The sequence below is a fragment of the Triturus cristatus genome, chromosome 6 (genome assembly GCF_964204655.1).
Source record: "Triturus cristatus chromosome 6, aTriCri1.1, whole genome shotgun sequence".
In the NCBI taxonomy this organism is placed as follows: domain Eukaryota; kingdom Metazoa; phylum Chordata; class Amphibia; order Caudata; family Salamandridae; genus Triturus; species Triturus cristatus.
The window spans coordinates 1,542,341,754-1,542,363,864 of record NC_140589.1 but is presented as its reverse complement, the minus strand read 5'-3'; the positions used below and the strand labels follow the sequence as shown (position 1 = coordinate 1,542,363,864).

Below are 22,111 nucleotides of genomic sequence, written 5' to 3'. Positions count from 1 at the left end.
GTAATGCAAATACATTCAGCATCACTAAGGCTGGTTGCCCTTGCTAGAGTGTAGGCAGCCACCCAGGTTACACATGGAGGTGGTCTGAAAAAGAAGTTTGGACATGTGCATTTAAGAAAATCAAAAAAAGTGGTTTCATAATGTGTCAGTCTGTAAAAGTGATTTTCACTTGCCCCGAAAAAAAAAGAGCAGTAAGTGTGCTTTCAAATTGGCAAAGAAATTTCGTTTTGGGACTAATGTGAAAACATGACTCTGTGTGCAGAGAGGAATTATAGGCAGAGATTTATTGCGTATTGCTCTGGTGATTTCACAGTTGCATTAGATGGAAAGGGGGAGCGAATTTTTGGGGGAAGAAGCAGACTCTTAGCACACACCCAGCTGCTTACCCTGTGGAATCATGCACAGTATTCACAAGCGAGTGGGGTTTGAGGTTTCAGTCAGTAATGCAAATACATTCAGCATCACTAAGGCTGGTTGCCCTTGCTGGAGTGTAGGCAGTCACCCAGGTTATACATGGTGCTGGTCTGAAAAAGCAGTTTGGACATGTGCTTTTTTAAGAATCTGAAAAGTGGATTGAAAATGTGTCAGTCTGTAAAAGTGTTTATCACTTGCCAAAAAAAAGAGTAGTAAGTGTGCTTTCAAATTGGCAAAGAAATTTCGTTTTGTGACTAATGTGAAAACATGACTCTGTGTGCATATAGGAATTACAGGCAGAGATTTATTGCGTATTGCTCTGGTGATTTCACAGTTGCATTAGATGGAAAGGGGGAGCCATTTTTTGGTGCTTTCACAATTTATAGTGAAATGCAATATATTCTGAAAACAGCAAAAATAAGGCAAAAATATTTTTTTGAAAAAAATGTAAATATGTGTACTATATTATAAATTGTTTTAAAAATATTAATACTTTTTTCTTTTTTTCCAGATAGATATAGAAAATTTTCGAAAACTAGAACCATTTTTAAAACTATTTTTTTAAAAAACAAATGAATAAATATTTTTTTGAGTGAGTATGGTAAGTCAATAATAATAATAGTAGTCTCTCAAGGACCTTGTAATGTGATAAATGATTTTTAGTGTTTTTTTTAAAAATAAAAAAAAGTACGCGCACCGTACGCGTACGGTAAAAAAAAATAAAAAAAGTTTTTAAAAACATATGTAAAAAAAAGATGAAAGATAAGGTTGGCTCTTAAAAGAACCGTTGTGTTCATGCAGGGACAGAGGAAAGGAAGCATGGGAAAATTATTCAAAGCGACAAATGTGCTGATCTATTTTGTTGTTCACTAGGGAAACACTGGTCTCCCTATGGCAAATTAGATCTTGACAAAATGTGCATCGAATATCAACCTTCCGAAATCGAGGGTTCATTTCCAGAGGGCCAGCAAAAGGAGATTCTCCCCCCACAGATGAAGGGCTCACCTGACCTGCAGAAGAAGGAGTCAGCCCTGCAGATGATGGTCCAGGCTGAGCTGCTGTGGATGTACTGGCTTGTCTTTCTGAAGAGTTACCTCCAAAAAGATGACCATGTGTCCTTTTGTGTACATCCTTGAGGTGTCTCTTCATGGTGTGATTCCCAAAGGAATACTTCCTGTCAGGATTACCTCTAGAAAGTACACGCTGACACAGCCTGCAAGTTACTAAGGGTGCATTCACCTTTTGCTGGCCTTCAGGAAAAGTAAAATAATCCCATACATAAGAGGGCTTTTGTTTCCTCGATCTCTGCCTCAAAACAGTGCTGCTAGTGCTAGCCTCACTCTCAGAAGAGCTCTGCTGTTCTGCCATCGTATCCCAAAGACAAACCAGCTCCTTCTCCCAAGGGATCACAAGCAGAAATGAGGGGAATGGGTGTGGTGTAGGAGAGTTCTAGAACTGAAAGTAGTTTCAACCAATCAAAAGTTGTGTTTCATGATCACATGACCTACGGTACGCTTACGGCAAAAGTGCGCATGCGCGTAAAAAAGACACGCGCTTGCGCATAACAGTCACTCCCCGGCACTTCCGCGTAACGTGCGCATGTAGCGTACACGCGTACGCGTCCCACGCGGAGTACGCGCGGCTACGCAAATTGCGTAACTATACGCAAGCAGCGTAGAAAAATTACGGACGTTGCGTAAATCGTACGCTTACCGTGAGCTTACGGTACGCGTACTAAAAAAATAAAAAAAAATAGAAAAAAAGTACTGCAAATAAATTTTACATATTTATTTTAAAAAATATATATAAAAAAAACATATTAAAGAATTTTAAAAATTTAATCATAGTCTTTATAAAAGGTAAGAAAATTAAAATAAAAATATGTTAGAAAAAATAGAAGAAAAAAAAAAAATTAGCATTTAAAAAACCTTGCAAATTCACTGAAAAAACCATGGGTTTCACACACGTTATAGTTAGGAATTAGCATTTAAAAAACCTTGCAAATTCACTGAAAAAACCATGGGTTTCACACACGTTATAGTTAGGAATTAGCATTTAAAAAACCTTAGAAATTCACTGAAAAAACCATAGGTTTCACACATGTTATAGTTAGCTGGACATTTTACTCGTAAAAAAACATTGAAATTGCCCCGTTATAGTTAGTTCAGCTAACTATAACTCGCGCGCCCGCAATGCACTGCTGATGACGTCACATATTACATCACTCATGACATGGTCAGTGACATCACTCATGACATCACTGATGACATCTCAAATGACATCACTGATGACCTCACTGATGACATCATCCAGTGAATGTGTGTTTTTCTGAAAATTAAATATGTTTTATATATGTATATCTCAAGGTCGATGGAAGAATAAATGGGTATATTACTGTCTAAATGGATGATTTCTTTTTGAAAAATTGATTGTGTAACTGACTGATTAAGTGTATCATAGTGAATACATGGCTTAGTGAGTAATGTTTAAATATGTAAATATCTGTATCAGTCTCTCACTTTGTGTATAAGTGGCTGCATGGGTTGGTGAGTAGCTACATGGGTGTCTATATAGGATATTAGTTGGTTTTTTGAGTATCAGTATGAGTGTCTGCATGGTTTGGTGGAGGGTATTACGTAGTGCATAGGTGCATGAATGAGTGACTCACTGTTTGTATGTGTTGAACACAGCATGTGTGCAGGACTGTATGGGTGGATGAGTGTGTGTATGGGTGTGTTAGTGAGTGAATGACTGTCTCAATAGTGTCTTTATGAGTAACTACATATGTTTTAAACTAGTATATGTGACTATTGGTGTATATAAGTGAGTATATGTGAGAGTGAGAGATTGAAAGAGTTCCTGTATGAATAAGTATGTGTTTCTATAAGTGATTGTTTAAAAGACTAAGGGCCTCATGTAGGTAGCCAAATACCGGTCGGTAACGGCCGATTTTCGGTAAATATGCCGTTACCGACCGGTATTCAGACAAGTGAGATGTAGGAGTCCAAAAACGACTTTTCGGTAAATATGAGGCGGTAAATACCGAATCATATTTACCGAATTCTAAAATACCGAATCAGATTTACCGAATACATACTTAACGAATCGGTAAATATGAAGTGGTAAATATGAAGTGGTAAAAATTAAAATGACATGTAGGAGCACTCGGTAATTAAGAAATCCAAGAAAATCGGTAAATAAGAGTCGGTAATTAACACGGATTGAAAGCAGGTGGTAACCATCAACAGTGCATATAAGCAATCCCAAAATGCAACAGCGTGGACAACATGGCCGCTATGTATGTCATTGCAAGGCGCCTACGTCTACAGGCAGCAGGACTGAGGGTTTGGCGACGGGAGGAACGCATCTACAGACAGCGCATCACACTATTCCACCTGACTGATGCAGAGATACATGAGAGGTACAGGCTACACCCCGAAACCATCATGGACTTAATCAGGGACCTTCACCCACTCCTGGACCAGCCAATAAGAAGGGCGCACGCCATACCCCCACATGTGCAGGTGCTCTGCAGCCTACATCTGCTGGCATCCGGCAGTTATCAGGTGGTGATAGCTGCGGTGGGTGGTGTATCCCAGAGTTGCCTGTCACGTTTCTTCAGGAAGTTCCTGGATGCCATGATGCAGAGAATGCACCACTACATCAGCTTCCCCAACACACAGGCTGCACTGCAGAAAACAAAAACAGACTTTTATCACATGGCACAGTTCCCCCATGTCATCGGCTGTATTGATGGTACACACATCCCAATCTGTCCACCAGCTGACACAGAGCACATCTACAGGAACAGGAAGTCCACCCACTCCATCAATGTGCAGGTGATCTGTGATGCAGGGAACATCATCACAGATATTGTTGCAAAGTTTCCTGGGAGCACCCACGACTCGTACATCTTCCAGAATAGTGGGATCTACACACGACTGAGTGCCGGAGAATTTGGAGAGGGATACCTGCTAGGTGAGTAACAGTGACGCCCCTTGCAACCTGCAAATCATAGTGTAAAGAGGCATGTGACTGATGTTTCCCTTTAACTCATCTAGGCGACAGTGCATATGCATGCCGGTCATTCATCCTCACTCCCTACCTACACCCAGCAACCCAGAGTGAGAGACGATACAACGTGGCACACAAAACAACACGCAATGTGGTGGAGCGCACGTTTGGACTACTGAAGAGCAGGTTCCGCTGCCTCCACAAGAGCGGAGGCGCACGCCAGTACACACCCATCACCTGCTGCAAGATTATTGCCACTTGTGCAATGCTGCACAACCTTGCCACGAAAAACGGTACAGATGTGGAACTAACATATTTTGAGGACAACGAGGATGAGTCAGGCCAGCCACAGGGCAACGCAGCTAGAGTGCCAACTGCAATCGATGGGAGAGAGAGACGGACAGAGATCACATGCAACTATTTCTGAGTAAGTAAGGGGACACAGCCAGTTGTGATTAGTCATGACGTAGTTTTAATGTGGCACCACGCCATGAACACATGAACAAGCCAATCTGGCAATATACCATCTATACAAGGAGTATGTCCAGGGTGACGTCACCCATTGGGAAGTGGCTAAGCAGGGCCACATCAATGTTTGCGCATACGCGCTGCAGTGGTGGATGGCACGGCCTGTGCATCCTCACTAGAGCCAACCCCAAGCCGCCTGCTGCTCCTGCGTCCTTCTGGGACGGGGGGTGTGATGCTGCTCCTGCTGCTGGTGTCGATGCTCTCCGCAGCATCCCCTGCAGCAGTTGTCGACGCCTGACTAGTAAATAGCACCCCTAGTGCACTTGTCACCTGCACCATCCCCCGAGACAGGTCGCTGCAGCAGTGTGTTAGGCCCTCCTGCATCGTCACAGAGCGCCGGCACAGTAGAGAAGTCGCAGTTGCCAGACGGTTGAGTGCCCTGTTGGTAGTGTCCCTTCTCTGCCGTTCCCGGCGCCGTGCCTCGATGTCAGCATCTAATTTGCTGCACAACTGCTGGATTGACTGGGACATGTCCCGAATGCCCGCAGCCATGCCGCTGATGTTATTGTCCATGTTGACTAATGTAGTTTTCATCACCCGCATGTGCCTCTGGACTGTCATGACTGCCTTTGTTTGCAGGCGCTGTTGTTTCAACATTTGGCCCTCGAGACCCAAGAAGACACCATGGCCGTCAATGGGTGCTGGTGGACTCTGGACACGCGACCTGCGGCGCCCTCTTGCTCCCGTCTGTGCTGCCTGTGAGGTGTGGGGCACAGTGGCATGGCTCCCTTCCTGGGGCCTGGTGAGTTCTTCAGGGCCCATGCTGTCGTCTGACGAGGTGTCTAAGGCTCGTAGCCTGGCTGCTGGACGCCTCCTCATTCCCACACCTGCAAGCGGAGATGTGGCCGGTGATTCAAACATGAGTGGCGATGCTGGCTCTGGGTGAGGTGATGCTGGCTCTGGGTGAGGTGATGCTGGCTCTGGGTGAGGTGATGCTGGCTCTGGGTGAGGTGATGCTGGCTCTGGCTGCGGCGAGGCTGCCTGTGTTGGTGGTGCGGCTGCCAGTGGGCCTGCTCCCTGGTCTGAACTTGTGCTGGCTAGAGGTGATATTTGTGGCCGGTGTGCCGTCTCTCCTGCAGCATGCCCTGTCCTGCATGATGTCACATCTGTGGACAGAAATACAACATTGGCTCAGTGTCCCCGAAGGGCTGCATTGAAAGCGTCACAATAAATAATTTCACATTCCAAAATGTCCTCTGTCTCCTTGTGCCTCGAGTGCGTGACATGCCTTGTTGCCCTGTAACATTTACGTCATGGTTGGTGTTTCCCTGACTACATCTCCCGGAATGCATTGCCTGTCTGCACTGACACGTGTGGACTGCAGTGTGATTCTCGTTTCACAATGGGGGATGTGGGATAGGGATAGGGGGTGCTACATTGCTGTGCTTTCGTCTTACCTTGTTGTGTGGCGGCTCTGGCAGAGCTGTCGGCGTCCCCAAGACCCACGACGCTCTCTTGCTCGATTGTGGCCCCCACCAGCTCCTCCAGTTCGGTGAGGGCAGGTGCCCTGTTGGTTCCACCTCCAGTCTGGCTGGCCTCCTTCTGGATGTCGCCCATCTTCCTCTTGGTTACAATCCTCAGGTCATACCAGCGCTTCTTTAGGACCTCTATGTCCCTGTGGGTCACTCCCACAGCATTCACATGGGCCTGGATGGCCAGCCATATGTTGCGCTTTTCAGCCTCAGGCACTTGCAGGGATTGCCTTCCAAACAGCTTCTGGTGCTGCTTCACCACCTCCTCCACCAGCACCTGGAGTTCCTTGGGGCTAAATTTCAGCTTCCTCCTCCTTTCCCCTCCGTCTCTCTGTGTTCTCTGGCTGGACATGATGTTCGTTTTCCCGCTCGCACAGGCACCGGCTCCCTGCCTCTCCTCTGCACTCCAAGCCTCTCCAGGGTCGGCTAATTATGTACACCTGCCTGGGTGTGGCCACTTCCTGGTTGGGTGGGCTGTGGTTGCACAGGATTAGCTGTTTCGTCAAGTCATGTGATTTTATTTACCGATTCCGTACATACCGATTCGGTATTTTCCGATTCGGTAAATACCACCTCGGTATTTTCCGATTCGGTAAATACCACCTCGGTATTTTCCGATTCGGTAAATACCACCTCGGTATTTACCGATTCGGTGAATTCCGATTCGTGATTACCGAATGTTACCGAATCGGTAACTGTTACCGAATTTTTACCTACATAGAACTTACCGATTCTAATTTACCGATTCGGTACGGCTCGGTATTTAAGAAACGGTAAAATTTATTTACCTACATGAGGCCCTAAGTATGTGTAAGTTTCTGTAGAAGTAAGTGTGGTGGTGTGTGTATAACTGTATATGCAAGTAAATGGATGTTTGATTCTTTATTAGCATGAGTGACTAGGTGTGTAAGTAACTCTATGGATGAGTGGCATTGTGTGACAGGATGTATAGGTGTATGAGTACATATGATGAGTGAGTACATGTATGAGTGACTGTATTGAACAGTTGGTGAATGAATGGATGTGTATGTGGATCTTAGAATTACTGAAGAGGTTGTTGTTACTGGTATTGGTATGTCAATTCGTTTGTAAATTTTAGTCTCTATTTTTGTATGTGTGTATCAAAGGTTATATTAGGGTGAGAGGAGGTCTGCCACTCTATCACAAGGATGATGTCATCAGTGAGGTCATCAGTGATGTCATCAGTGATGTCATGAGTGATGTCACTGACCATGTCATGAGTGATGTAATATGTGACGTCATCAGCAGTGCATTGCGGGCGCGCGAGTTATAGTTAGCTGAACTAACTATAACGGGGCAATTTCAATGGTTTTTTACGAGTAAAATATCCAGCTAACTATAACATGTGTGAAACCTATGGTTTTTTCAGTGAATATATATATGAGTAGGAATTCCCTGTCCTTAGGTGGTATGTATATATGTGGTTTCTTAGGTGTGAATAGACCCTAGGGAGGGGGTAACGTTCTGGCTGGGTTAGAGAGGCTCTGTTGAGCGGGTTCTATCTGATCCGAAAACCCAAGCAGAACACATGTTCATTGGTCAAAGATCAGAAAACCACCACAACATGGAGAGGTGTCAGCACATGCATACATATAAGAGATTGATGCAGATTTATATTCAGTGTAGTGGAATGGACAATACAATGAATAGTGGTGCTTTGGAATTTGTTTTGGCTTTTGTGTTGAGTTTGCATCCTCAACTGAGTTTGCAGCTTAAACAGAATGTGATGATTTAATAAGCAAAGTCGCTTGATGAAATCTTGGCATACGCAAAATATTGCAGTGATTTTAACGCAGAAAAGATAGTGACAAAAGAGAATCAGACGATGGCACAGACTGAATTCTTTCAGCAAGAAAGAGAAGGATTAGTTTGATAGGGAAATAGTGAGCAGTTTCAGGGCACATCGAGGCGGGTAGAAAGGTGAAGAGGTTTTATTATCAAAGCTAATAATGGTCAGATGAGATTTGATGCTTGTCAAATTTGTGGGCACTGGTACAGAAATTGTAGATTTAATGTAAAACAATATGCTAATGGAACACAAATGGTGTCTCAAACGAATCCTATGCAGCAGAATAGAATTCACATTGCACTGACTGGGATGAGAAAGTCAATGGTCCCAACCCTATATAAACCTGCGCAGAAAATGCAAATTACAAGGATGTTTAATGGAACAACACCTTCAGCTCCAGTTCTATAACCTCGAATGCAGAACAGCACAGTAGGATTTCCACAGAATTTCCACAATTTTCAACTACTCTCAGAGTTCCACAATAAGTGAGTATGGCATAATGATGGTGCCTTAGGGATGAAGAGGACCGTATAATTGGTTCAATTCTCACAGTAGACCAGAATGGCCCACTTATAGAAAGAGAAGTGTATTGGCCATATTGTATCATTTTTGGTTGATACAGGTGCTACCTGTCGCACAGTTAGACCAGTGGAAGTTCCTTAACTAACCCTCTAGGGAAAAGAAGTCCAGGTATTAAGTATTTCAAATAAACAAGTAGTTAATATATTGTAAACAAATGTTCCTGTAAAAATAGGCACACCAATGAAGAAACATTAATTTATGCTTAGCGAATCTTGACAAGTAAATTTCTTAGGTTGTGACCTATTTGCAAAATGCATTGTTTGATTTATTGCACATGAATGGTGTCTTTATTCAGACAAAGGATCCCAATGCAGAATTTAAAATTAAATCATAAGAGAAAAGTGGTATATTTCCATTACTCATAAAAAAGAACATACATCCACATTTAAGACAGTGAAAAGCCAGATTTGAGATTTTCTCACATCTAAAACACCCCTGAGGTAGGCCCAAGGTACCCCTGTGGGAAGGGTACAGTGTGAGGGAAAAGTAGGACATGCATTGGTGTTCATTAAATGTCCTGACAGTGAAATACTGTGCATTTTGTTTTTCACTATTGCAAGGCTATCTGTCCCATAGGCTAACATGGGAGTGGAGTTGCATTGTAACATCTTACAAGCATAACTTTCCATTGGGACAAAATTGAGAAATGGAGTTTAGGCTTCTTGAACTCAGAATTTACAGATAGTTCTTTTAGTAAAGATGAGTTTTACATTATGTGTTTGAAAATGTCACTTTTGGAAAGTGGGCATTTTCTTGCTTAATCAACCAGTGTGCCTCTGCCTTTTGGATATTCCCTTTCTTGGTTTAGATTGACAGGAGCAGGGGTGTGCATTCACAGTAGACAGACACGGGGGTTGAGGACTGCCCTGCCTTTCCTGAGTGGCTCACAGCCAGGCTGAATAGACCCGGCTGCATTTAGAGTAGTGGAAGGAGTTACTGCTTTCACCTGAATTGACTATGGCTGCCTCTCACAAAGCTGTCTCTACCTCCTGTGGTGAACCTGGCCTGAGCCAAGCTGAACGAGTTTATGTTTGCCAGAGGTACTTTGATTTTACCAATTTCAAAGGAAAATGTGGTAAAATATTGGGGCCCTGACCCCAGAACTTTAGATTACTATTGAACTAAGGAACCTGCCAGGAAGAAGGGCTGGAAAAGCAGTCAGGAGGAACTGCCACTTTGCTGCGTGCTTTGCTGTGTTAACCTGCTGCTTGCTTTCTTCGGTCTTGGGAAGGGAAAGGACTGGACTGCTTTTTCTGCATTCTTAGTATCCCCAAGGGCTTGATGTAGAGCTTGCCTCCTGTTGGAAGTCTCAGGGAAATTAAAGACTTCAACATCTTATGTGTACCAGCTTCTGGAATTGGACATTTCAAAGGAGAAAAGGTAACCATATGCCGCTACCTGCTCCGTGACCTTAAGGCACCGCTGCACTTCCCGCCGCAACTCTGGGCTTGCCGACGACGTCTCCAAGCCGCTGCTTGTACTGTGACCTGTGGGTAACGCACTGCACACTGCCTCACACCACGGCCGTGGTATCCCCGACGATGTTTTTCTAAAATCATTTTGGATCTTGTTTTACAAAGATAAATATTATATATTTTTCTAAATCTGGCCTAGTGTCCTTTTGCAGTGTTTTCACTGTATTACTGTTTGTTATGAGCAAATGCTTTACACACTGCCTCCGAGATAAGTCTGACTGCTTGTGCCAAGCTACCAAAGGGGTGAGCACGGGTTATTTTAGACGTGTAATCCCCTTATCCTGACTAGAGTGGTGGATTCTGCCAGGCTTAGGTGCATACCCTAGCCAAACAGAAAAAACATTTCTAACAATGGCGAAGGTGTGTGCATCCACTTCACTTAAATGGCCAAATGCACTTTCACTGGTGTTACTACGCATGACAAGTACAAAATAACAGGTTTGAGTCCCCCATGAAGGGATTACGGAATGAAGTCAGCAGCTTTGATAAATTTTACTGATGAATTGATCTTGGATTACTGCAAGCGTTTACCCAATTCAGGATGTTCCAGCTCTCATCGGGTGCAACTTGGTACACCTTCTGCAGTTACAGAATATCACAATCTGCAACCAAGTATTCTGGTGCCAAAAAGAAGCACTTGTGAAAATATGGTCTTAAGCTTCATTGGACTGGACCTCACCAGGTGATTTTGGTGACAAATACGGTTGTGAAGTGTGGATGTTTGTCATACTGAATTGACACGTTACACAAGAAGAACGAGTGGTGCTGATAAAGAGACAATGAAACATGCTGTGCAACCACAAAGACAAAGTCAAGTTCGATAAGTGGATCCAAAGGGGAGAGGCAAACAAGAAGACAGTGGCAAACAAGAAAGAGGAAATACAAAAATAAAAATCTAACAATTCAAGCAAAACTGACTGAGAAAGATGAAAGCTTGCCTCAAGCCTTTCTGCATAAAAGGTGTGAGAAAGAAGCAAAGCAGTACAAAGATTCTTCAAAAGTTAGTGAAAAATCAACCAAAGCAATAAAAAACAGTGCATGTAAAGAATTTGATGTAAACACTGGAGAAGCATCAGAAGAAAAGAGAGCACAAAGTGTGTTAACAAGAAGATGGGCAAGCGAAAAAGTTTCAAACAATGGGAATATCAGGCAATGATTGAACAGGATGAAAAAGACTTTGACTTGAGAGGGCTTCAATTTGTGTTTGAAGAGTCATAAGACACATTGTGAAGTGAAATAACAAAAAGTATGAAATGATAAATACATTTTCCTGACAGAAAAAGTTAGGTGTTTTCCTGAATTTTGAAAAACTGAGTTTTATCTTTTAGAAATGTTTGCTTCTGATAGAGTTGGACTACTTTAATCTACTCTTGAAAACTTGGGTTATTCTGCACTTTGCTATTTTTGCTTTGAAGAAGTGAACATATAGAATTGATAACGTAAAGAAAAAAATGCCTTCAAGAAAAGTAAGGATTTGCATAGCTATCTAATTAATTATTATAGTTATGTTCTAATGCAGTCTCATTGTGTTGTGTCATTAGCAGATTTACAAAGTTATGAATATTGGCTCGAAATGAACTGAAAATGAGGAGAAAATGGGGTAATAAATAGAAATCCTAATGCTGCCATGCACCATCAAGACTGAATTGCCGTTTACCTCACGTAGAGATATTTTAATGGGAATTCTTCACAGTCTCGAAATGCATTGAAAATTTGCAACAAATTGGGTAATGAACAGCATGTCCATTGTAGACCTATACCATTGATACTAAATTGCACGTTACCTCGTATGGGATAGTTTAATGGAACTTTTAATTGTGAAAGTGAATCGATATTTATATGTTTATATGTACAGTTGCGATTTTATATTGAATGGTTAAAATGAACTGTAAATAAAGTATTAATATTATTATTACTTTAGTTCTTATTTCAGCTGCCTTTATTGGCATCTTGGTGTATACAATACCTCAGGTTGAATATTTTTCAAATACTTGAAATTTTTATATAGATTTGTTGAAGAATTTTAGAGAAATAATAAATTTGTCTGACTGTTACATTTGTTCTAATGTGCCTGCTTCTGTTTCAGAAGGTCTGAGTTCGGTTTATTTACAGATGTCATATGGCCTCTCCCATGCAAAACTTTTACCAAATCTCTTGTATGGTCATCAAGCCTACCCAGGGAAATGCCCCAGTCTACTGAATAAACTGCAGCACACATCCTACAGAAGAATGTTTCACATTCCGAAATACGCCTGTTGTTCGCTGCTACATCTTGAGTTTGATCTGACTGGGCAGGAATTTGAATGCAAGTCATCCTTCATCAAATACTACTATACAAACCCGAAAGTCAAACCAGACACTTAAAAGTAGGCCTTACAAGAAATCTTTGCCAAACTGGACAACCCATGGTCGCTGTGCTTAAGAACGGCAGCCAAAGACCTAAATGTAAACATGGAAACCTTAGCTTCTACTGCAGTCTTCTACCCTGGTGTAAAATCCATTCTAAAGAAACAGGTCCCGTCTCTTTCAAGGAAGGCTGATCTGGACACTATTCAAGCGACTTCCAATGCTGGTCCAATTGTAATATCACATGAAGGAATAAAAATGCAACCATATCTAAAAGCAGCTTTAAGTAGGGTGACCAGACTCTGAATACTCCAAGTAAAATGTATGGTCCTCCCAATCAATGAATTCCACTCTAACTGGTCATCATCATTTAGCATAGATACCTGCAGGTTCTGCAATTACAGGAGAATCTATGTTGCATCTGCTCAGCTATGGCCCAGAATGTTTAACTGCACGACAGACTATTAAAACCAATGTTTTTAAAGCATGGAATTTTCACTTGCAAAGAAGCTCTGGGCTTTTACATGACCACTAGCATTCTGATTGACCTGGCATGCTTTGGCAAGTATTTCAACATAATACTCACTGCCATTAAAATGCAAAGAAAAGCAAAAGGTACTTACTGAGTTTTAAACTGCAAGATCATCACTACGTATTCGGACAGTTTTTAATGATTTAATTTCCTGCCTGGTGTTCGATCAGTAACCTCCATCTCCATGATGCACTTTATTTTTATTTTGTTATCCCCATTAAAAAAAACATTTTGATTTGCTTTGAGCGGAGTATATTATTTAGAAGCAAATATAGATTATAATGTTCTGATATTAAGAATTTTGTAGCAACTGAAACTTTAAAGTCCTTTAGTGGAAGTAAAAACATAAATAATGTATGCATGTTTACTGAAGTTGAGCATGATTATTAGAGAATATAACAGGAAGAGATCAGGAGAAAAGTTGTTGAGAGGTAAAGAGGAAATGAGATATGATTTGAAATACTGTGATTAAAAATTCTCAAATACATCTTAGCCTTAGACTTTGGAAAAAACATGAAAGGAGTGTGTGTATTATACACATAAAGCATAACAAGTACAATTAATTTTATTTAAATATGATTTTGGAACTCCTTGGAGATCCACATATTACAAAATAACAGCCAAAATATAATAAAAATGAGTCCACATATAATCGACTTTTTCTAGCAAAAAATGTACGGATTATCATACCGTTCATCTAATACAATTCTAAAAAACATTTGAAAAAGTTAAAAATTCTGTTACAGAAAATTTCGTTTGGGGGACTGAAGATAGCATCTATCAGAGATCTTGCGGATAAAATACCAAACTGAATACATACAGGCTTTACCCACAGACGACGGTGGGCCATTAATGCTGGACAGACTAGCAGGACATGTATAGAGTCTTGGACTGAGATATTGCAAAGGTTACATATATTAGATATACCATGCCATTTGGCCAACAACTTATTCAGTGGAAGGAGATCCTGCCTAAGAAGCAGCCAAAAACGGCGCAAACCGTGGGGTATATTCCAGGAGGCGTAAGGTTGTATTTGTTTAAACAAATAGGAATCAACAGCTTGAGTGGCCCCCTTCTTTTGTACAATCAAGTTACGACCCCTTTCGTAGCTTAGCTTCCATGTGGCTTGTTTTAATGTAAATTTTAATTGTTGCATAGAAAGGTCTAAAAGAGTGGCTTCCTCTAAGTCCAAGAGTGTAATGGCCTTCCTATAATTCTTTATAAGAATCGAATGCTCTTTTAGTGGGCCCATCAACTCTTTTGTGATTAGGGATCTTAGTGTGGCTGGCTTTCCTTTGACCAAACAGATAACCCAGCGAATGACTCCTGCCAGACCCTGTGCCCAGCTACTTCTTAGACCGAATTCTAAACGAAGGGCTGCTGCACTGCAACTATTATTAACTGAAGTTAAGCTTCTCAAGAGGGAACCCTCGATAATGTCCAAAAAACCCCATTCGACTAAGTCGATGAGTTCTATGCCGTAAAGCAAAGTTGGGGGGACTTTTGCCCGGAAAGCCTCCAGCAAATAACCAAAGTGTCTTTTACCGGTTGATTTGTATAATGCTCTTAACCCATTTCCCTGCGACTTTGCCTTGCGGGAACTATTTTCTATATGGGATTTGTTGCTCAAGTTGCTATTTACAACCTTACCCAAAAATACGTATGATTTTACTCTTTCTAGTTTTTGGCCTCCCAGCTCCCAGCTAATGTGTTCCAACTTCAGTTTTTTTCGCCCCTCCATACACATTACCTTACTTTTGGAAATGTTTATTTTCAGGAAATGGTTTTCGGAGAATGCGTATAATGAATGCAGACGGTTGTTAAGGCCTTTTGGAGTAAGGTCTAGGATTAATATATCGTCCGCATACATTAAACAAGAGATATATCTGTCTCCCCGACGTGGGGCAATTCCTTCGCATGCAGATATGATAAGGGGGAGATCACTAACGTAAAGGGAAAACAAAAGAGGAGCTAAAAGACAGCCCTGTTTAAGGCCATTTGCCGATGGAATAAGCTGGGATAAGCCCCTTTCACCCCCCAATAGCACTCTGCACCACGTGTTATCGTGCAAATCTTGTACCAAGCATAAGAGTCTATGAGGCATTCCCAGGGCATGTAGCTTTCTCCACAGTACTTGTCGGTCGACCTTATCAAAGGCCGTGGAGAAATCTATGAATGCCGCATAGACTCTCCCCTTTCTGGCTCCAATATATTTATCGGTTATTACCTGGAGGGCTGTTAAGTTGTCCATGGGACTGTGGTTTTTCCTGAAACCTGTCTGCTCGAGAGGAAGAATATTTAAATGCTCCACCCAATCATTTATTCGTTTGAGCAGACATCTTGTAAAAACTTTGCCGATTGCATTCAACAGTGCAATCTGGCGGTAATTCTGAGGGGATAAACGATCTCCCTTTTTGAACAATGGTACTAGGATACTTCCCTTCCAAGAGGGTAAAACCTTACCTCTAGATAAACAAATATTGAAAATTGGACAGAGTAGCATACTCCATTTAGCCCTGTTCTGTTTTAGTACATTAATGGGCAATTCATCCGGGCCCATAGCCCCGGAGTGCCTCATTTCTCCAATAGCTAAGTCTATGTCCTTTTCTGTAAATGGCTCTAAAGACAAGCTCATTTCGTTTGGCCGTACTTGCGAGGTCACCGTATTATTGCTTGCATAAAGATTAGAGACAAAATCCCTCCATATTTGTTCCTCAATAGGGATGGGTAAAGGGCTTGTTCTCAGTCCGCACCCCTCACCTATAAGGGACCAAAATTGCCTCATTTCCCCGTTAATAGCAGCTTCTCTTATTTTTACCCAGATAGCATCCTCTTTTTCTTTGCGTAATGTGGTTAATAGCCTTCTCCGTTTCCTTTTTAACATTGTTATTTTTTGTGCTATAGCAACAGATCTATTTAAATATTGGGCCCTTACTAATTTATTAATTTCTATGTTAAGCAGTCTCAGAGGGCTAGTAAATATTCCAAAGGACTTTTTCCTATTGAGCTTTTTTGCCCCTGTTATCACTGACTTCAAGAACAGAGAGAAATTTTCAATTTCAGAGCCATACCAGGAAGGAAGCTCAGATATTGCTACATCGAGCATTTCTTCCAAATTTCGACACGCCCTTGCGTTCCAGTAGCACCTTCCTGATTTGGAACCGAAATTTGTCTGATCACTATTCAGAGACCACTGATCACATTTAGAGGGCTTTACATTCATCGAGATGGAGAGGATTCTGTGATCACTTAACGGTGTATCAATAATATCGAGATCCTTCAATAACTCAAATGATTGGGACCAACCGGAGTGGGGAATATTGTGTGTACTTAAAATTATATCATAGAGCCCGAAGAAATGGGAGAAAGTATAGGGGCCCTGGCGTACATAACCAGGCAGGTAACGAATAGATACGGGATGACGAAAGGGTGGGGGGGGAGGGATGAGACTGATGTTTTATGTCTATGTCTAATAGGAAACGCCAAGGTGAAAACATGCAACTTGTAGCATGCTTCAATTAATACGTAATTGACTTGTTGAATACTGAGCATGTTAATAAAAAGAATTAAAAAAACAACAACAAAAAAACTATATTATAGATGGGTTTATATGCTGGCCCCCACGTTGTTTACACTTAACATCAATTACCTTGTCAAATTCCTGGATCAGTGTGACAATGATGCGCCTAGACTTGCAAACATGACCTGCCCTCATGTTTGCTGATGACACCTTATTGATCTCCAAAACACCCATGGGACTCCAGAAGCTGCTGGCCCAGTTCGACAGTTTCTGCCTGAGGGGGCTGAAGATCAATGTGAGCAAAACAATGTACATGGTTCTGAACCCTGGGCGCTTGACTAGGACTCATCTCACTCTACTAGGGAACCCATTGGAACGAGTGCGCACATTTAGGCTTCACTTTGAATGAGCACATGGAGGTAAGCTCACATAATGCAGAGACAATTAAAAGTAGAGCAAGTGGTGGGTGGTATCAAAAGATGGCACATAGCTCTCAGTATCAACCTATCCTGCCAGCGATACAGGTTTATGAACTAAGGCCCTGGGGTCAGCAGCCTACGGTGCCAAGCTCTGGGGGGCATCTGGACACAACCTCACTAGTAGTGGTGGAAAATCCCTTAATGCGCCAGTTGGTGGGCATATCTGTAGGCACTCCTCTCATCTTAGGCTGGACTTTGGGGTTAGAGTACTCTCTGGCAGACTTGCATTGCGTCCCATTCTTTACTGGGGGAGGATATGGGCTACCCCGATGTTATCAGCCGACCAACATGGGTTTAGAGGAAATTCTAGCACTGGGTGGCCTAGTAGAATTCCATGGCTAAAGCATGTGAAGGGGATATTGTCAGAGATTGATCTTGAAGATCTATGGAGTGCCCCGGACCAGACAGGTGCTACTCCCAATTCACTCAAGACCACATACTGACAACATACAGACAATTGTTTTCACACAGAGCTGAGCCATGGTCCGTTAACAAATGCCTTTCTTACAGTTAATGACTCTTAAGCAGGAGGACTTTCTGTATGAAATAGAATTCCCCCGCCCCCAAGCCAGGCGACTGCACATGCAATTCCGGTATGGAACCTTGCCTCTCCAGACATTTACTGCTAAGTGGGAGCACAAATCACGGGTTAATGAGTTAGAGTGCCCTTCATGTGGGGACCAAAAAGAAACCATTGAGCACATTATCTTTTTCTGTCCAACCTATTTAAATTACAGAAGGTGTTGGATATTCCCGCTCTGTCGAAATTTGGGAGTTAGGAAACAAAGTAGCACTCAGGATTCTGAGACACAATACAAGCAGATTGATCGTTTTTGCTCTCTCTCGTTATCTGACGTGTGAGTGGAAAGCAAGGAACAAGATAAGTACTTTCCAGGGAAACCTGAAAAGCGGTAATCTGTAAATTGGTGTGTATAGTAACAGATTGAAAGTAGGATGTGTAATACTTATTTGTAGAATTTATTTTTTAAACACACTTTATTGATTTTCTTGGTTTCTCAAGCCATACATTGTGTTGGGTACTTTGGTAGACACAATTGCAGTAGTATACCATGCATAATGTCAAGCGTAAACCTCAGCATTACAGTATTTGCGAGCATTTCATACCATTTCAAACAGTATACATTACAGTAACCTTGTATGGATGATAACCAGGTAGTAACAGGATACTCTTGCAAGCGCATTTTACTTATTTGTAGAATATAGGAACCGTTTTAGAGTATTTATATAGCTTAACCTTTATTGTCTGATCATTTTTTTATAGTGTATAGCCTATGTTTGTCTTAGCCATTAATAACAATGGAGATGAAGTGGCGTCCAATTTTAATCAGGGAATGTTAGCAATAAGTGATTGGATGTCCACAAATTGCTTGAAGCTTAACTCCGACAAAACGGAGGTGATGGTGTTTGGCAATCTCTCCCCAGCTTGGTCACCTACTTGGTGGCCGGCCGCTCTGGGACCACCCCCTTCCCCAGTGACTAAGGCAAGAAATTTGGGAGTTTTACTGGATACTAAACTCACTCTTATGCACCATGTTAATGCGGTAGTATCATCCTCATTTTACACCATGCGAATGATCAAAAAACTCCTACCCTATCTTCCTATGAGCATGGCCAGAACCTTGGTCAGTGCATTAGTTATATCTCGCATAGACTATTGTAATGCGCTTCTGGTCAATGCTCAGGAAGGAGATTTAAAAAAGCTACAGTTGGTGCAGAATGCTGCGGCCAGATTGATCACGGCTACCCCCAAGTATACTTCCATCTCTGGCACTATTGAACAGCTTTATTGGTTGCCAGTGAAGAAAAGAACCAAATTTAAAGCAGTTTGCATTGCGTATAAGGCAATTCACTCTCAAGGCCCTGCCTTTTTAAAGGACGCACTCTGCCCCTACAATCCTGTCAGATCCCTCCGATCTTCTACTGCCGGTCTTATGCAGGTTCCCAGGACTAAGAAGGTCTCCTGGGGAGACAGGTCCTTTATAGTGACCACTATCAAACTATGGAACAGTCTTCCAAGCCACATCAAAACCTGTACCTCCCTTCTTTCTTTCCGTAAACAGATAAAGACCTGGCTGTTTAAACAATAACTACTCATGGATTAGCATAGTGGACACTCAGCGCCGAGACACCCTTGGGTATTTGTGCGCTCAACAAATTTCCTAAAAAAAAATAAAAATAAAAATGTATATTTCCTTGCCCAGTTTTGGGATTAGCTGGCAATGAAGGAAAAAGGTAAGACTAGGAGATGATATCTTTTTTTTTTAATGTTTTGCACGAAGCCCCCCTGTTGCTGGGGCCTGCCTAAAAGCAAAGAGTTATGGGCTATCCTAAAGTTCACTTTATCGCACTTTTAAATGATATATCTTAAAATGGTTTTATTGTTGTATTTAATCTTCTGTGGCTTATAGAGGAAATAAAGTTATTGATTGATTGAAACTTATAAGTCCTTTAGTTTAGTGGAAGTAAAAACAAAGAATGTATGCAAGTTGACTGAAGTTGAGCGCGATTATTTATTAGAGCATATAACTGGATGAGATCAGAAGAAAAGTCGTTGAGAGGTATAGCGGAAACGAGATTTGATACATATTAGCCTTAGAATTTGGAAAGAACTCGAAACGAGTGTGTGTATTACACAAATAAAGCATAACAAGTACAATAGACCAACCATAGTGGGGAATATTATGTGTACTTAAAAATATATTACAGATGGGTTTATATGCTAGGTGGTGTTTGTATTATGTTTAGTAGTAGTTATCATACATGTAAAATAAATGCTTATTTTACACTTCTGCAAGGTTGGACAGGTTTTGTAATCTAGCCTTAGTGTTCCCGAGGAGGATCCGGTGAATAGTTAGAATGATGTGCATCATGGAAGAGTGAAGCGAGAAACTTTAAGTCACAAGTATTAGATGTGTTTGGTGTTTTAATTCCTCCTATAGGTACTGCTTTAAACAATGCAAAGATTAGAGAATTATCAAATTTAGTAGAGCAATTGGCAGATAACACAGCAGGAACTTTACCTAGGATTAATGCAGGGATGTTTGCAATTAGAGCAATTGCTATTCAGAATAGATTAGCTTTAGATATGCTTTCGGCTAAAGAGGTAGTTGTCGGTCATGTGGTAAGAACACAGTGTTGTACTTACATTCCAGAGAGTAGTGAGGATATTAACAAATATATTAACCATTTGAATATGATTGTGAGAGTAGTTCAGCTATTAGGAGAGCCTGCAGTTTGGGAAAAGGCAGGTTCATGGATGAATGAGGTGTACAAGGATTTAATAGCTAAGATTGTTGCTTCACTAACAATAATATTAATAGTTGTAATAGGTTTTTATCTAACATTTAAGTTTTGTGAATTATTATTTTGTGTTAGAGATTCTAGTTGTAATTGCAGGAACAGTGAGACGAAGATGAGATGGCTGATGGAGGAGACTGCTGTTAATGAGTGTGGCGGAGATCCATGACCGTTTAAAAGCACTGCAGAAAAAAGATGTGTCTACATAAATAACTAAGTTGTAAATGTCTGATTGTGTCAGTGCTTGATTTGTAAAAGAATGCTTGTTTAATTTTTGAAGGCACATCACATGTATTAAGATTTGTTTTATACTAATTATCTTGATTAACATTTTGCTGACTGTAATGATTACTTTGATATTTAATAAATCAACATAACTAAGATTAGTGTCTCGAGCCTAAATACGTGATACCAGGATTTCCCTTTCCCGTGACTTTAACCCCATAACATTAAACGTGTTTGGGCATTGACATTATATAAGCCCATACCTAGCGAAGGTCTAAAACAAGATCTAATGTTAATTTGCCCTAGAACGTATAATAATTGTAACTTACTTCTTCTTTTAGGTAGTTGTAATGCTCAGCATTTGGTAATGCAGCAGCCCAGTTTTTCTGTTTCCTCTTCATGTTCCGATCAAACACATTGAGAACACCGTCTGCACGGGAAGTGAAACTTCGTACTGATGGATGACTCCTGTATAAATTGTTTATTGTTTGACCCCACGGCGCCACCATAGAGTGGGATAACTGAGTGAGCATAAAGCAAGAAGAGACTGGTTTGAGGTAGTTAACAGCAAACCTCCAGCTTTTAAGAGGTGCAGGGTGTCCATGTGGCCTGGGTGTGAGTGGTGGAATCCCACAGGAGTAAGGAAAGGGTACTCTGTAGCCCATGTGACAGTCGGCGATGTCGCATGGTGAAAAACGTGCAGGTTGTGCATAGTTCCTATATAGGACCCGGAAGAGATTTCCTGCACTCATAGCCAAAGCATACTATGGACTCCTGCTTTACCTTATGCTTGCTCCAACTCCAGGCTGAACTTTACGTATCCATCTTAAACCATTGGCAAACTCAGGTATGAAGCGCACTGCTGGGTGGTATCAATGGAGGAGTCCCTTTGATATTAATAAAATAATTGCTAGCGGTGGTTTGTTGGACGATGCCGTGACAAAGAACTCTGTCGGTGACTGCTAAAGTAATCTATTGGGTATTTACGTGCTCAAACCAGGCAGGGTACCTACTGAGTGATGCCGTGGCCAATTTAGCTTTGGTTAGTGAAATACTGCTCGCATTTTCATTTATTAGCTGGAGTGCCATAAGCCTCTCTCGGGTGATAAAGCGCCCATGTTGTTTGATGGATAATTTTCCCGAGTAGAACGGTGTACGAGTTCCCAATTCGATGTCCTCTAATGCTCCTTTAACGGACACGGTGACAGCGAGCAGGTTCACGTAAGGCTCACAGCCAATGAAGTGGGCGCAAACATTGCGAGAAGGAGGCAAGGGTGTATGGGATTGGCTGCTTCAGTTGTTGTCGGGTGTTCATTGGCTGTGTTTTTGGAAGTTCGCACGTGGCCCTAGCGCTGTGTTTAGCTGCTGCACTCCACGCCTTCCTTCCGCCAGTAGG

General features: G+C 41.7%; 1 protein-coding gene across 1 annotated transcript in view; it reads right to left on the bottom strand.

The window, feature by feature from the left end:
- NDUFAF5 (NADH:ubiquinone oxidoreductase complex assembly factor 5) overlaps nt 1–22,100 on the bottom strand; it is a 111,469-nt gene extending 89,369 nt beyond the window's left edge. The window contains exon 1 of the mRNA XM_085612702.1: nt 21,045–22,100. Within this exon, the coding sequence (XP_085468828.1) occupies nt 21,045–21,467 (423 nt within the window). The 5' untranslated portion in view covers nt 21,468–22,100. The remainder of the gene's footprint in view (nt 1–21,044) is intronic.
- Between the last annotated feature and the right edge of the window lie 11 nt (nt 22,101–22,111).